The sequence below is a fragment of the Ailuropoda melanoleuca genome, chromosome 6 (assembly GCF_002007445.2).
Source record: "Ailuropoda melanoleuca isolate Jingjing chromosome 6, ASM200744v2, whole genome shotgun sequence".
Taxonomy (NCBI): Eukaryota; Metazoa; Chordata; class Mammalia; order Carnivora; family Ursidae; genus Ailuropoda; species Ailuropoda melanoleuca.
This window is the reverse complement of record NC_048223.1, coordinates 42,187,840-42,203,182: the sequence shown is the minus strand read 5'-3', so window position 1 is coordinate 42,203,182 and position 15,343 is coordinate 42,187,840. Positions and strand designations below refer to the sequence as shown.

Sequence of the window (15,343 nt, the reverse complement as noted above, 5' to 3'; positions counted from 1 at the left end):
AGTCCTCCGCCTGCTGGCAAGGGGCCCCAGCCACAGCCACACACAGAATGGGAGAGCAGCTTGCACCCTGCAGGGAGCCTTACAGCCTCCTTTGGATCAAAACCCATTTTGATTTTCCTCCCCATGTGGAATGCTAGGGAAGCCTGGCTAGAAAATTCCATGACACACTAGGGAATATTTTATCCTCATTATAGTTCTGGTTTAGTTAAATTTATTTAGCCTTTAATTTCTTACGGCTACTTGTCAAATCAGGAAATAGATTCATATTCTCTTTCTCACAAAAAGACATTTAAAAAGGTCTTGTAAGTCTTAGATGGCAGCAGCTAGAGGAGTCTGCGGTGAATCTGGGCTGAAATATACCGTTTTCCTGTGAGGATGTTTTACATCAGCAGTTAACATGGGAAGTGGGCTCATAAGAGGGTAGGAAGTGCTAGTAGCAGCAGAAGAGGGAGCCGATGCAAAACCTAACTTCTGGGAGAGTCTCACGTGGCCTGGCGGGTCTGCTTCTCCAGGTCTGTGAACCACAGCCGACAGGCACCGTCACGGCTGTACAGACATCGCAGCCGTGGGGCCTGAGGCTGGGATCGACTCCCGTGCCCACGGCTTACTCTAGGGAGGCCTGGGAAATGCTGTGGCCCGTGCAGGAAGCGCTCACTCCCACCAGCAGGCCCACCAGCCCCATTCCGCATTAAAAGCCGGCCCCTAAAGCCTGTTTGTGTTTGGACCAGCAAGAGCCAGGCAGGCCCCTCCGCAGCCCACAGGGAGAGGGGCAGCCTCCAGGCCCAGAGACGGTGACTGTCTGGAGTGGAGAGGGTCTCCTGAGATACTACAGAGCTAAAGGGGCCTCGCGGGGAATAGGGTTGAAGCAGGAGGCGGAGGCTTTGGATTAGACATTAGGAATGGGACTCCTCTCCCTGAAACAGAGAGAGCTTGGCATTGTGTCCAGCCCCGCATCGTGCTTGGGGCTGCCGAGAGGGGCGGCCGGCTACCTGGAGCAGCAGCAGTGTTTGTGCTCAGAGTTTTGTTTTTCCCAGAAGTAAATAACTGTTATCAAAAATCAGCGTGTGTATTTTAAGCCAGATTCCAAAGGAGTTATTCATTTTTTCAACATGGCAGAGCTATAGTCCTGTTTTCCAGCACCCACAGGACAGAGAGGGCTGGGAACTGTGGGGGGTCCTCGGAGACCGGCGGGGGGCACCCCAGAACTGGGGAGCAACAGGACCTCCTCACCCCCAGCTGCCTTGTCCTTGGCTGTGGGCTCCTTCTGACACCTCCCTGTGAGCCTGGCAGGCTGCACATCTGTCTTGGCCTGGCTCTCAGGGAGATTTCATAGGATGTCCCCAATGGCACTGGATGGCCTCATGGTTCGAGATGGTTCTATGGCTGTAGGGACAGAGGGCTGGTGAAAATGTCTGCTGTTTTGGCCTATCTGCTCTGGGCCAGGGACGTCATGTAGAATGACCCCACGTCCACCGGGCAAAATGTGCCCCATGGCTCCCAGCGTGCAGATTTGGAAACAAAGGCTCAGAGAGGTCCACTTTCCAGGGTCCCCAAGTTTACAGGCACAGAGCAAGAACTTGGCCCCAAGTCAGTGCTCCAGGCACTGACCCTGCTGTGTCCTTTCCCCTCCCCCTTGCCCTGGGGGTCCAGGGAGGAGGAGATTCCAGCTGCTGCTTCTCACTTCTGCATCTGTAGAATTTCTGCTGTGCTCGTAGGTTCCCACAGCACAGCATTCCCAGCCCATGCCTGCTGGCTCCCATCTCCTCAGGGTCCGAAGCGGGGGCTCTGCACTTTCAGGAGGCCTCAGTGTCAGAGCACCTGGCTTCTCGGGGCGCAGAGTGTGCTCTGATGGAGCTCAAGGGACACTATTGCCCAGGGCCTCCCACAGCGGGGGTGGGAGCCTGTGTCACACACACCCCCCCATGGGACCACCGGGCAGGCTCGCCTGGCTCACCCTGTGTCCTTTGTTCTCTCAACAGCAAATGAAGCTCATGGCCCAGAACCTGAAGGAGGAATCAAGGGAAGGCAATAAAGAGGAGGAGGCATGAACGCCTGTCTGGGCCGCCCTGAGTGAGGGCAGAGGGGCTCCTGGAGCAACATGGCGGTCCCTGAACCCGGACCCAGTGTGTGGCCACGAGAAGCGACGCCACACGGCAGGCACCCTCTTCCCCTCTGTGGTGTCCTGGTGAGGGCGGGCGGCGAGGGCAGCAGAGACCCAGCCCTTCCCAGTCCCCCACCGGGCCTCCTCCTTCCCTCCCACCCACTGCAGCGGCCCGACTTTGGCCCAGAGCCTTGCTTGCGGTGGGCCACCGCCCCCTGAGCGCCCCTCACAGTGATGGTCAGCCCTGTGGGCTGGGTCGCAGGTCGGGTGTGTGCCCACCACGCCACCAGCGAGGGGCCAGTCTGCAGGGGCTTCCTGCTGAGCCTAGTTGAGAGGGAGGGATGCCAGGCAGTGTTTCCAGCACCTGGACAGCTCTAAATGCCTCTTGCCTGGTCCTGTTCTGCAGTATGTCAACAGACCCTTTTCCTCACAAAAACCATAGTAACGAAGCTATTAAAGGCAACATGTACCTCTCTGACTCCTACTTACCATACGTGGACTGAGCCCGCCCTCCTCTGAAACGAGCCCTGGGTCAGGTCATTAAAGGGGGAGCCACAGAGGCGGGGAGCTGGGGGGAACTCAGCTTGAGCCGGGCACCTGTGTGCCCCTTCCAAAGCCTGTGGCCAGGCCCAGCCAGTTCTTGGGAGGTTCTGCTGCCGCTGGAGCCTGACCCCCTCGTGGGGACTGGCAAGGGCCACTGGTGAGGGCCAGCTGCCTCACCCCGCACCTTGGTTGGGCTCACCCCTGCGGAAGAGGGCCTCTGCCCAGGGCTGCCATCCACCCCTGCCTGTGCCCAGAAGGCTGCGTGCGCCTCTTTCACAGGCACAGAGGCGGTAACTCTGGAGCTCAGGCTTCTCCCCTGGCTGTGTCTACCCACGTCTAACCGTGGGGACCACCTGGGAGGGCAGAGCGTGGCTCCCTTTTCCTGCCAGCTGTCAAGCTCAGCCTCCCTGCCTGGGCCCCTGTTCCTCACAGCTGGTGCACCACAGACCCGCGGGCCCTTCCTTCCACAAGGGAAAGAGCAGCCGGGCAGGGCTGAGGACCTTCTAGCTTCTAGACCTGTCTACCTTGGGGTCCCAGCGTCTTGATTCTCTCCTTCACCTCCAAGTGGAGGTGGCGTCAATAGGCCTGTTGAGCATAGTATGCTGGGAGCCCCAACGGCCCCGGCTGTCCTCAGGGTTGTCGGGTTGGTCCTGCTAGACCGCCAAGTCGGCCAGCGCAGACATCTCTGGGTTGGCTGTACCCAGCCCCTGCCTGATCTATGGCCCTCCATGGCCCAGTTATCCAGTGGTGGTTCCATGCTTGAAAATACTTGCTGGACCATGCTCATGTTTCGAAGCACCGGCGAATGGTAGCCACTGCTGTGGTCCTGAGCTGAGTCCCCAGGACCTCCCTCACAGTCCAGCCTGGGTGCCGTGTTTGCCGGGGAAGGAGAAAGTGTAGATGGGGTCCTTGGCCCAGTTCTTGGTCTCGCCCAGGTGCTGGCTGTGAACAGGAGTTAGCTCAAGTCCCTGCCCATGGGCTCACAGCTGCCTCTGAGTGGTGGCCTCTCTCACACTGTGAGGCATCCGTGCAGAGCCAGGGGTCCTTGCACTCAAGACTGTCTTTCCCAGGGACCTCCCTGTGTCCTTCCTCAGTACGACTCAGCAGAGCACAGTGCCTAACCAGAGCACAGCCGACTGTGCGGGGGGCAGACGGTGCCCCTGGGGTAGGCCAGGACACACAGGACCCACCTTCACTGGGGCCACAGGGACGTGGAGGCTGGATGTAGCATCTGCCAGGTTGTGTCAAGAGGGAGGTTGGTGGGAGGGGTGCCGTGTAGGTCTGCTGGCCCCAGAGCTGCTCTGTGCCTTCTGGCTCATGGCAGGTACCCAGCAGTGGGCATGGGAGGCGCCAAGGCCTTTTCACGGCCCCACGCTCTGTGGTCCCTCATCCTCCTAACTGAGCGGACAGGGACCTCCTTCCCCTGCACCAGCCGCACACCCCGCTCCAAAGCCCGACCGGCCCGTGCCTGCACTTCACCTCCCTCCGCTCTTCTGCCCACTGATTTGGCCCTTGTTCTCTCGTTTCTGGCCTCCCAAGCCACACCCTTGCCCCACCTCGTGCCCGCTGCCTCAGGCCTCCTGACGGCTGCGCCCAAGCCGACCTCCCCTCTCTGCTCCCCAGTCCTCCCAGTGTCCCTGAGGACAGAAGCCAAGTGAGCTCCCTGCTCCCGTGTCCCCAGCCTGCCCAGCCCCCAGAGCGGGTGAGAGAGAAGGCACCCACCTACCTTGACACACGTAGACACCGGAGTGCCAGCCCCAGCCCAGTTGTTCAGGAGGGAACAGCACCGAGAGGGGACCCAGCCGCGCTCCCAGTGGGTGGATCAGGCCCGGACACGCAGGAAAGGGTTGGAGAGCCTTAGGAGGCTAGCCCTGGGTTTCGCAGAGGCAGGCAGAGGGGCTGTCCACGCTGCAGTGAGCCAGAGGAGGCCGAGCCCGAGTGTGTGGACTCCAAGCCCAGTCACCACTGGCTTTCCAGGAGGACAGCGGCCCGGCCGCCGCCTGGGCCGGCCCAGAAATGCTCCTCAGCCCCAGGGGGACCACAGCCCTTGCTGGGCAGGAAAGGGGTAGGGCTGCTACCCGACTCTCTAGGAGGTCTGCACAGCCCACTATGGAAGGCGCCTAGTGGTCTCTCCCCATAGACCACTCTCCCCACCACCCACCCAGCTCTCTGAGGCGCTGATATGCTGAGCCCATAGACTGTCGGTGGGCCTTGACCCTGGTGCTGTTTGGCCGAGGCCTGGTTCACTCCTCACCCCAACTCCCCCACACAACCAGCATGACCTCTAGTTCTGTGCTCTGACATTTAGTGGGCACCCCCAACAGAGAGCTGGGCTGTCGTGCCCCACACAGGTGCCACAGCAACCCCGGAGTGTCCCTATGACTAGGCCTGGGCTTCCGCTGGCAGAGTCCAGCCCCCGGCGGCAGCCTTGGGGAAAGGGGGTCAGACAGTGGACCTTCTGTCCCTCCTGAGGGCCACACTGTCCCACTCCTCACCAGCAGCTCAAAAGCTCAGACTTGAGGTCCAGTCTTCATCTTAGTGGCTTAGGAAAGGAAGCCAAAAGCCAGTGGTTAGGGATACCCAGCCCTACGATGAAGCTGGAGGCCAGGAGCCCACAGGCCTCCCTGATACCTCCCACGGGCCTCAGTTTCCTCATGTTGTTCTCTTTTATAGATGGGGAAGCTGAGGCCCACGGGGTTCCCCCAGCAGTGTGGCTCTCTCCCCACAGCTCCCGTGGGCCCACATCTGCCAGGATTGTACCGTGGTCTTCACCAAGCTGCCCGCCACCCGCTCTCTCCTCAGCCCTCACCCCTGCAGCTCCCACACTTTCTCCAGAAGGAAACTAGCCACAGAAGGAAGAGGGCCTGGGATCCAGCGTCCTCCAGCTGAGTTCTTTCAAGAATCCCATGGCCCCGTGAGGACAGTCCCCAGCACCAGCTCTTGGCCAACAGCAGGCAGCACGGCCGAGTCTGAGGAAGCAGGCCAGGCTTCCCTCCCTGTCCTCCATGCTCACCCAAAGGTGGCTTGAAGGGCAGGGGGCCTGAGACTGGAGCCACCAGCGCCTCCAGGAGGCCACCCAACCCTGGAGGAAAGACACGGCCCCCGAACCAGGCCAGCTGTATCCTTCAGCTTGGCAGCATCCTTTCGTCCGCCAAGGCCTCCCCAGGGGATGGAAGACATTTCTCCAGTCCTGGCAAGAGGCCCATCTATGGTCTTCTCATCCATGCAAAAGTGGGCACCCGGGAAGGTTGTGGGACACTGCTCGTCCTGTTTCTAAGAGTCCGAGTTAGGCGGTCTTGCCAGCCAGCCCAGGGGCCGCGCCCAAGGTGCATCCAGGGCCGGTTCACACGGTGCTGGCATTTGCTCAGCAGCACAGGGCCTCGGGGGCTCAGAATGGGTTCGCACCCCCCTGGGAGCGCACCACCTGAAGCTTGTTCAAGCGGAGGCCCTGCTCCCAGCACCCCGGGCCTGAGGAAGGCGATGTGGGCGGGTTGGCCCGGGAGTCAAAGCTCTGAAGACGCCGCCGTGGATGCCGAGCCCACGAAGTTCGAGAACCATGGCGAGGGCAGAGGCCTTTCTGGTTTCTCTCCGGAAGGAGCCAGCTTCCTTCCCCCGCCTTGTCCCCGTGCTGCCTGAACAGGAGCGGGGGCAGAGGAGCCGTGCGTGTGGGGCTGGAGGCCTTCCCCATCTGCCCCGGCCCTCTGTAGGCTCCCGGGATATTCGGGCCAGTCAGGGGAGGGAGGGGGTGCTGGCCCCCTGCAGATGGGATGTGGGCCACACGTGGTTATTAAACAAGTGAAAGAGGGATGGTGGCGCTTGGCCCTGAGTGTGCGGCCCAGATCACGCAGCTGACACACGGCCCGCGGACACCGTGGCCTCCTCTCTAGACTGGGGAGGGGGGCACCCACAGCACGCGGCCCCGACCCCCTCACCGTCCTCTCTCTTACCCCCGGCGTGCCGAGGCCCAGGCAGGAGGACTCAGTGGGCAGAGCCGGGTTAAGTCCAGGTCTGCTGACCCTCGTGGGGAGCACAACCCCGCAGCCGTCCCCAGACTCCAACGGGCCCTGCTGGGCACAGCCGGCCCCGGGCGCGCAGCTGGAGGCCGAATCTTCACTTTCAGGTGCTGTTCAGTACCCGGGAAATCATGGTAGAGTGCCGAATAATGAACCGGAAGGCAGCTCCCGTGTAGACGCGGTACGTGCCTCCCTTTACACAGCTGTCTGGCTCGAGAAAGGGAAACCAATGATGCCTCCCCACTGCCGGCGGCTGATGAGCCCCTTTAAGGTGACCTCTGCCCCTCACAACCCCACAAGGCGAGGCTGAAAACGGGCCCCACAGGCTGTGTCTGTCACAGATGGAGCCCCGCAGCGGGGCAGGGCCAGCGGCCAGGGCTGCTCACCGCGCCGCCCTCGGGCCCCCCGCTGGCCCGGACCGCCCAGCAGCTGGAAGCCGGGCCGAAGCCCCGCGCGTCTGCGCCGCGCCTCAAGGGCGCAGGTCGGGGTGCAGGTCGGGGTTTGCCCTGACCGCCTGAATCAACCCACCTAAACTGCGTGTCCGCGGTCTGGGTGTCGCCGGGCTTTCTACACAAACAGGCCGAAGGTCCGGTTTCCTCGCAGACCACGGGCATCTTGGGGATGGAGAGACCCTTCTTCCCTGCTGGCATTCTTGGGGAGATGTCATGAGAGCCGGCTCTCGGCCCTGGCTCTAAACGATCTCGCCTCACCAGGTGGTGAGGAGCTGCCCGACTTGGTCTCACCTACAGGTCCACGGTCCCCTAGGACCCGCCATGTCTGAATTTGGAAATTTCAGGCGTTAGGTAACAAGAAAGGGGCGCCTGGGTGTCACAGCGGTTAAGCGTCTGCCTTCGGCTCAGGGCGTGATCCTGGAGTTATGGGATCGAGCCCCACGTCAGGCTCTTCTGCTATGGGCCTGTTTCTTCCTCTCCCGCTCCCCCTGCTTGTGTTCCCTCTCTCTCTCTGGCTCTCTCTCTGTGTCAAATAAATAAATAAAATCTTTTTAAAAAAAAAAAAGAAAAGAAAAGAAAGGTAACAAGATGTATACACACAGGTCCGGTATGCGCCCCAGTGCGATTTAAAGTGGAACCTTACAGGACAAGGCTTAATACTGCTTTGCCTTGCTCTCTGGTGCCGGAAGGTCAAAGGTAATGTCAGAGGCCAGTCTCTCCTCTCCCCATCCAGGTGGGCAACCTGAGGAGTGGGCTCTGGGATCAGATCCTTGGGCAGGTGTAGCGTGCCCTTGGGCAGGCCCCTTAACTCTCTGAGCCTCAGGGCCCACATGGTGAGGCGGGGCCAGTGCGCTGCCCACCTGTCCCTCAGCGTGGCAACATCAAAATGACACCCACATGCTCACTTTACCACTTCCGCCTCACTCCTGACACTTCTCAGAGAGCCCTCCGAGCACCTGCTTCCACCTCATTCTCCACGAGCTCAGGGGAGTCTCTGGTGCTCAGAGCTGATGCACAGACCACTCGGCCTCAGCAAGTTCTCAGGCTCAGCTGCTGGCCTCGTAGTCTGTGGTCTCCACTCTCTGCCTCCTCGGTGCTCTCTCTTATCCCCACACTGGAGGTGACCTGGGCTCCTGTCTCTGGCCTTTGCTGCTCCCTTAGGGTCTCTGCTCTCACCAAAGTCCCCCCTTCTCAGGGTTGAGATGACCTCCCGTACTTGTGGAGTACAGATCTGCAAGGAATCTCTCAGCCAGGGGCAGAACCCAAGGGGCCCAGTGCAAAATGAAAATGTGGTACCCTTGCTGGAAAGGTTTTAAGAATTTCAAGACAACAAACTAGGAGCAGAGCAGTAAATCGAGGCGGCCCTTCCAAGCCCGGGGCATGGGCTAACAACGGGCCACACACAATGGGCACTGAATCAGTGTCACTTCCCCTTCATGCAGGCCTTTCGCCCGTGCCACTTCCTCCAGCTGGGCACCCCCAGCCTCCGGTTCTTGCAGTCCTCCCGTCCAGAAAGCCTAGCATGCTTGGGAAAGGATGAAGGAGCCAAGAAGCCAAGCAGACTCTCCCTCGGCAAAGTCCACCGCAGGCTCCCGGCACCTGCAGGGGCTGCTGACCTGCATCTGCCCAGCTATTCGTTCTCCGTCCCCGGCAGGCAACTCGACTCCCTCCCCGGGCTCGCCCTCCTTGGAACTCTCTGGACCCTCCCAGCAGTGCCCTGCCACACGTCACCATCTCTGATCTTCATCTGGTATGAATTTAGATCCTCATTTCTTACTCGAGGGCATTATGAACTCAGAAGGACGAAGATTCAGTTTTTTTTCCCTCTTACCTTCTCAACCTGTGTAACACCCTGCTTGGAGTGGGGTGCCTACTAAGTGCTCACTTCTGGAATCAGGGGTCCTCAGAAATACAATGGGCTGGCAGTCAACAAGCTGCTTCAGTCCCCTTAGCTCAAGGAGGCCTCAAGTCCCATTCCCCCTTCTCATCTATGCCTCCCCAGAGCCCAGTGGGTAGCTGTGGGGAACAGCAAGGGAAAGGGGCACCCTGAAGTCTGGCATATCCTTCAGTGGAGTGACATGTCACCTCATTGGAGTGCTTGGGAGGTATTGTCTCAGTACGGGTCAAATTAGTCCCAAGACAGCTCTGGATCTGTCCTAACACACTTTAAAAGCAAAACCCCAAAGGATCTACCTGCTTCCAAGTAACCGTATTCCAAAATGAAAACCAACACTTTTCACATGAATAAAAAAATCTAGCACTCAACAATGTAAAATGTGTTGTCCAGCATTGCAATAAAAATCAACCTAGAATTCTATGCCCAATGCAAGTATCCTTCATGAATTAAGTAAAAATACTTTTTTAGACAAGTAAAAGCTGACAGATTTTATTGTCAGCAGACCTGCACTGTATAAAAATTAAACACCTTTCATTGAAACAGAGGAAAATACCAAAATGTGGATCTACACAGAGAAATGAAGAGTGCTGGAAATAAGATGTAGGTAAAAGAGACTTTTTAACCTTATGTTTTATCTCTTAAAAAGAAAACAATTTAAAACAAAGATATTTATGCATATATAAAAATAAAATGTATGCCAACAATAGCACAAAGGACAGGAAGAGGAAAGTGGAAATACAGTTGTAAGGTTCTTACAATCCATGAGGCAGACTGCAGTTTTATACATATATTATTTATATTTTATATTTTATGTGTTATATATATTACATAAATATATAAATAGAATGTGCTATATTTATATATATGCCCATCCATATATATATGTGTATAAATCCCTATAGCAACCACTAAAAAATTAAAGATGCACAACCAATGAGCCAATAAAAAGTGCTCAAACAAAAGAACACAGTAAAAGAGGGGAAAAGAAACAAGAAACAGATGAGACAAACAGAAAACCAGAAAGATGGTAGATTTAAATTCAACCATGTTGATAATTACACTAAATGTACTTGATCTAAAATACTGCAAATAAAAGGCAAAGATTTGCAGATTAGAAAAAAAAAGCAAGACCCCACTATATGGTGACTATAAAAAAGAAACAAAAAATCCCGAAACAAAACAAAATAACTCTACTTGAAATATAAAGACACAGATAAGTTAAAAGTAAAAAGATGGAAAAAGAAATACTCCCACCAATCAAAGAAAAATCTAGAGAGGCTGTATCACACAAAGTAGAGTTCATGACAAAGAATCATTTACCAGAGATAAAGAGGAACATTTCATAATGATGAAAAAGATCAGTCCATCAGGAGGACTTAACAATCTTAAATGTGTATGTACTTAACAACAAAGCTTCAAAGTTCATGAAGGAAAGCTGATAGAACTAAAAAGAGAAATAGGCCAATCCACAATTCTAGATTCCAATACTCCTCTCTCACTAACTGATACGAGACAGAAAATCAACGAGGATACAGAAGACTTGACTAACATTAATTAGCAACTGGGACTGACATGTGTAGAACACTTTACCAACAACTGCACTTTTCCAGCACTCACAAAAACACTCACCAAGAAAGGCCATTAGCTGAGCCATTAGAAGAGTTTTGGTAAGTTTTAAAAGATTTAAATTATACAAAGCATGATTTCTAGACAAAACAGACCTGCACTAGAAATTAGTATTTTGGAAAATCCCCCAAATATTTGGAAATTAAACACCTTTCATTGAAACATGGCATGATTTAGCTTTTAAAAGGATCACTCACACTACTGTACAGAGAACAGAAAAGAGAAAGCAAGGGCAAAAGCAGCAAGACCCTCCAGGAGGCACTTACAGTTGTCCAGTTGTGATGATGGCAGGGAAGGCAGTAAGAACTGGTCAATTTTTGAATTGTGTGTAAGATTTGCTGATAGCTTGGATATTGGAATGACAGAGGGAAGGATACCCAGATTCTTGACTTGTGCAAAAGGTTTAGAGCCACCATTTATGAGATGTGAAGCATTAGGAAGGTGAGGATTTGAAGGGAAGTTTTAAGTTTTGAGCATGTACAAACTTAGGTGCTTATTAGACACATCCATGTAGAGAAGTCAAACAGGTTGTTGGAATCTGGTGTTCCTGGGAGGTGGGCTAAACATATATTTTGGGTTCTATCAGCATGTAAATGTTAAACTGAATGGGATGACCGAGAAGACAGAAGTACAGAGGATCGAGAAATGAACTTGGGATACTCCAAGTTCAGAGGTTGGGAGAGGAGCCAGTGGGATGAAAAGCAGTGAGGTGGAAGTGGGGCCCAGAACAATGGGAGGTTTATGAGGAAAGGTGACCAACTCATCAAACGCTACCATGGTTTAAAAGTTGACTGCTGGGGTTAGTGGTCATCAGGGGCTAAGGCTGCAGTGGGGAGCTGACAGGAAGGGAAGTGCAAACAGGTACAGATTGCTTTCTGGGTTTATGGTAATGGTTGCACAACTCTGAGAATGCAGTGACAAGCACTGAATTGTGTAACTGGTGAATTATGTGCTATGCGGATTAAATCTCAAAGCTGGTTTTAAACACTGACCACTGGTTTTAGCACATGGAGGTCACTGCTGACCTTGAGCAAAGCAGTTATGGTGGGGTAACAGCGGCAAGAACCTGACTGGAAGGGTTCAAAGAGCGAAGAGGAGAAAAACAAAGACATCTCTTTAAGGTAGAGGAATAAAGTCATGTTTGTTTGCTGTTAGGAATGATCTAGAAGTGAGGCAAAGACTGAGGGTGCAAGAAAGAAGAGAATGAATAGTTCTTGCGGCTGCCTCACTCATCCCCATACAGCTTCAAGGTGTGAGTAAAGGAAGTGACCCCAGGATCACACAGGGCAGGGCATGCGGATTCAGACGAAGGTGGGAGTGTGAAGCTGAAGCCCGCGGCAGTTCTAACGGCTTCAGTTTATTCCGTTATTTGGGAGCACGGTGAGGGAAGTGATGAATTGGGGAAATAAAGCATAATGAATGGGCAGTCCCAGGGCCACCTGAGACTTGCGGTCTTGAGTTCGAGGCAAGAACAGTGCCAGTGCTATTTTTTCAGTCACAGCTGGCAGCGCAGGTGTACGGCATGTGCCAAGCTATGAGTCACCCAGGCTGGGTCCGTATACGGCTGCGTTCAGGACAAGAAACAGAAACAGGGTACGCGGTTTATATTGCTGAACACCAATATGCCACTTTATTATTTGGATTTTTTTTTCCCATTTGTCACATACCTGTCAATGTTTACACAATGAGGAAAATCAACCAGCAGTGGAAGCAACTGACCAAATCCGCTGATAATTCTGTACCCTCTTAACACACACCAATTCTTACTTGGTAGGGATAGCTTTTCTTTGATTCGGTCTCACAGCTATTCTTATAACCGGTGTCAAGATTGTCACATCTTTAAATACAGATAGAATTGCCAGAAGTACATAATTTTATATATATATATATATATATATATATATGTGTATATATATATAATATATGTACACACACATAAAAATACAAGACTAATTGTTTTTCCACAATATTTAATTTACACACTACTATAACTCTATGCAACTTCTGAAGACAGGTTAAGGGGTACAAGAAACTGTTCAGAGCTAGTAAATAGTTTGGTCCAATATTATCTTAATGCAATGGTTATTTGCTCCCTCCCTTTTATGTGACGACATACTATGACATACAACACATGCACAACCACTCACTTATGAACAAATGAGTAAGACGCCACTCAGACTAACATCTGCGTACCCCGAGGGTCAACCAACCACACACAACTAATAAGGCTATAATACAGCTATGCAGCATAGACGGTCAACACTGCCGATCCTAAAGTGAGCACCGTATATACATCGGAGTATAAAAACCACTGGGAACCAAACACATATGGGTTAGTTAAAAGGTGCCATTCCAAGGCTATACATCACAGGAAAAAGGATTTACATTACTTGGAAAACAGCTGCAACAAAGAGTTTATTGCCAATGCCCTTTATAAACTTCTCTCCTATGTTTAATACAGATGTTACGCTCACTATCTACGTGAACCACACATCTTATTTCTGGCCCTTTATAAGATCCCTGCTCAAGAATTTCAAGCAAATATGTTCTATGGCTTCACCCACACATCTTTTCCGGTAGCTTTCAATTATGAGTATCACAACGAACTAGAGCTGTAGCTAAAACACATCTAGCCTAGGTCTAGAGAGTAAGTAAGTACTTTACGTATCGTCTTAGTTTAGCAGAGTTCGGAGTAAAATCTATGAACCCTAAGCAGCAGAGTCAGTGTGTACTTGGAGAAACCGTGACCAATGGAATGCAGTCCTCTGGTGCTCTGCCCGCTCTACAGACAAAGTAAGTGTCACTTGAGGGACGTGAAGGAAAGCTGCTGAGTGTGGGAAGGCGCGCACGCCAACCCTGGCCCAGCCACATCCTATCACCAATGTGGATAAGCACTGCTTTGAAGACCCCCAGGGCACAGCCTGAAAAAGCAGCATCTGGCCCCTTCCAAAATTAGCAATCTGCAATATACTGCGTCTTACAAGATAAAATGCCATGAAAGATGATTATCTGGTCAAAAGTAGTCTTTGCACAGGAAATTTAAAGCAAGAGTTCTTTGATTATTGTTTTGGCAGGAAGGCAATGTAAAAAACACTTCCAGAAAAAAAAAAAAAAGCAAAAACCAAAACGACGACAACAACAAAAAAACAAAGCAGGCTTTGTGCATTTTTGTTTGCTGTATGTGTGAATTTTGCTCTTTTACGTGTTTTTGATCAGCCAAATCCCATAGCTTACTGAGCTAAAGGATACAGAATGGAAAAAACAAAAGAGACAATCTAATTACCAAACTCCTAAAAATCAAATCCCAGTTGTTTTTTTTTTAAATTTCTAGGGTTTTGACTTTGCCAACCTCTGTGTGCACCTTTGCTTCCGTATTAGGCCCTGCAGTTTCTTCTATCTACACGGTTTTAAAGGAAACCCTAGGGTGTGCCCTACAGGAAGGAATTTACCCCGAGCATCTTTTTGTTCTGTTAGACAGACTACACACTCTATGAGTAGTTAAGACACCATCAGTTCACTTCGTCACATTACAAAAGAAGATTGTCTGCTGTCGTTTACCACTACGGGGAAGCTGCCTTATAAATCTAAGTACTTTATCTCACCTAGTACAAAACAGGAAAATCTTTTTCAGTTAAATTTTAAGAACCCAAACTTTTTTTCACACTATAGCTTAAGACAAACAGGTGTGGGTATGTTGAAATCATGGTTTTAAGGTTCTCAGTGCAGACGCTCGCTGTACTCTGCTCCCACAGGCCTCAGAAGGCGGGGCACGCACCAGCTCGCAGGCTCCAGGCCTGTCGGCATCACAACGTTATTGCTTTGGTTCTGTCTCCGACACCACGGAGTGTGCCTCAGAGCACGGAGCTTCCGTTATCACAGAAGGTCAGGACAGGAATTTAGATTTTTCACAAGGAAACAAAAGCATTTTTTCTCTCTAGATTAAGTGCAGAACATCAGATTTCTAAGTGCTCCATTTATATTAGGTTCCAAATATACATTTTAGTTTAATCCTGATCATCCACATTAAAATCATAAATGTAAAAATTACACAATAGACTTTTTCAGCTGGAAAAGAAGTGTCTAGCAGCATGCACAAAGACCATGCATTGTCACATCGTCAGGCGAACAAATGAGAAGGTAATAAATAACTGCCCCTAACGCCCAGTCTACAAGAGGAAACCGGAGAGAGAACAGTGAAGTGAGCCGGTCCTCACCGCTCCGAGCAGGAAGCGCGCCAGCCGCCAGCGCGGGCCCGGTCAGATGACATGGCAGCAGCTGGCCGGGCTGGTGGCGCACAGCAGCCCGTCCTTAGGGTTCCGCTGGATGTTCACAGAGATGGTCTTTTCGCACAGAGGTAGCTGTAGCACGTTATTTTTCAGGTTCTTGCTCTTTAGCCGTTCCAACTCGGCGCTGCTGTCCGCCACGCGGTCGGAGAACAACTCGATGCTGCCCACGCCCGTGGCCTGGCCCGCGCTCCCCGTGGAGCTGATGCACATCTTCCACGTGGACTTCTCCTGGACCTTGACGCTGGAGAAGGACAAGCCGCCCTGCGGGTCGAGAATGTACTTGGCGCCGCCGTGCAGCCTGGAGCCGAGGCAGAGGCTCATGAGTTTGAGGCTCTGCACCAGCTCGCCGGGCCCGGGGCCGGCGCAGCGGCGCGTGCTGCCCGACGTGCCCGAGGGCTTCCCGCCCGAGCCCCGCGGGATTGCCG

The 15,343-nt window shown here is 52.8% G+C and overlaps 2 protein-coding genes across 13 annotated transcripts in view; one reads left to right on the top strand and one right to left on the bottom strand.

Annotated features, from left to right (window-relative positions):
* The window catches only part of ANO10 (anoctamin 10), a 224,788-nt gene extending 215,355 nt beyond the window's left edge, over positions 1-9,433 (top strand). For 2 of the 5 annotated variants that reach the window (XM_034662329.1, XM_034662327.1), the window contains one exon: positions 1,980-2,579. In XM_034662329.1, the coding sequence (XP_034518220.1) occupies positions 1,980-2,048 (69 nt within the window). In that variant the 3' untranslated portion in view covers positions 2,049-2,579. Of the gene's footprint in view, positions 1-1,979; positions 2,580-5,317; positions 5,623-6,764; positions 6,839-8,551 lie in introns of those variants that run through there. The other 3 variants (XR_004626046.1, XR_004626047.1, XR_004626048.1) reach the window with 3 other exon arrangements.
* Positions 9,434-12,233: 2,800 nt separating this feature from the next.
* SNRK (SNF related kinase) overlaps positions 12,234-15,343 on the bottom strand; it is a 56,771-nt gene continuing 53,661 nt past the window's right edge. For all 8 annotated transcript variants that reach the window (XM_034662319.1, XM_034662322.1, XM_034662325.1 and 5 more), the window contains one exon: positions 12,234-15,329. In XM_034662319.1, the coding sequence (XP_034518210.1) occupies positions 14,889-15,329 (441 nt within the window). In that variant the 3' untranslated portion in view covers positions 12,234-14,888. The remainder of the gene's footprint in view (positions 15,330-15,343) is intronic.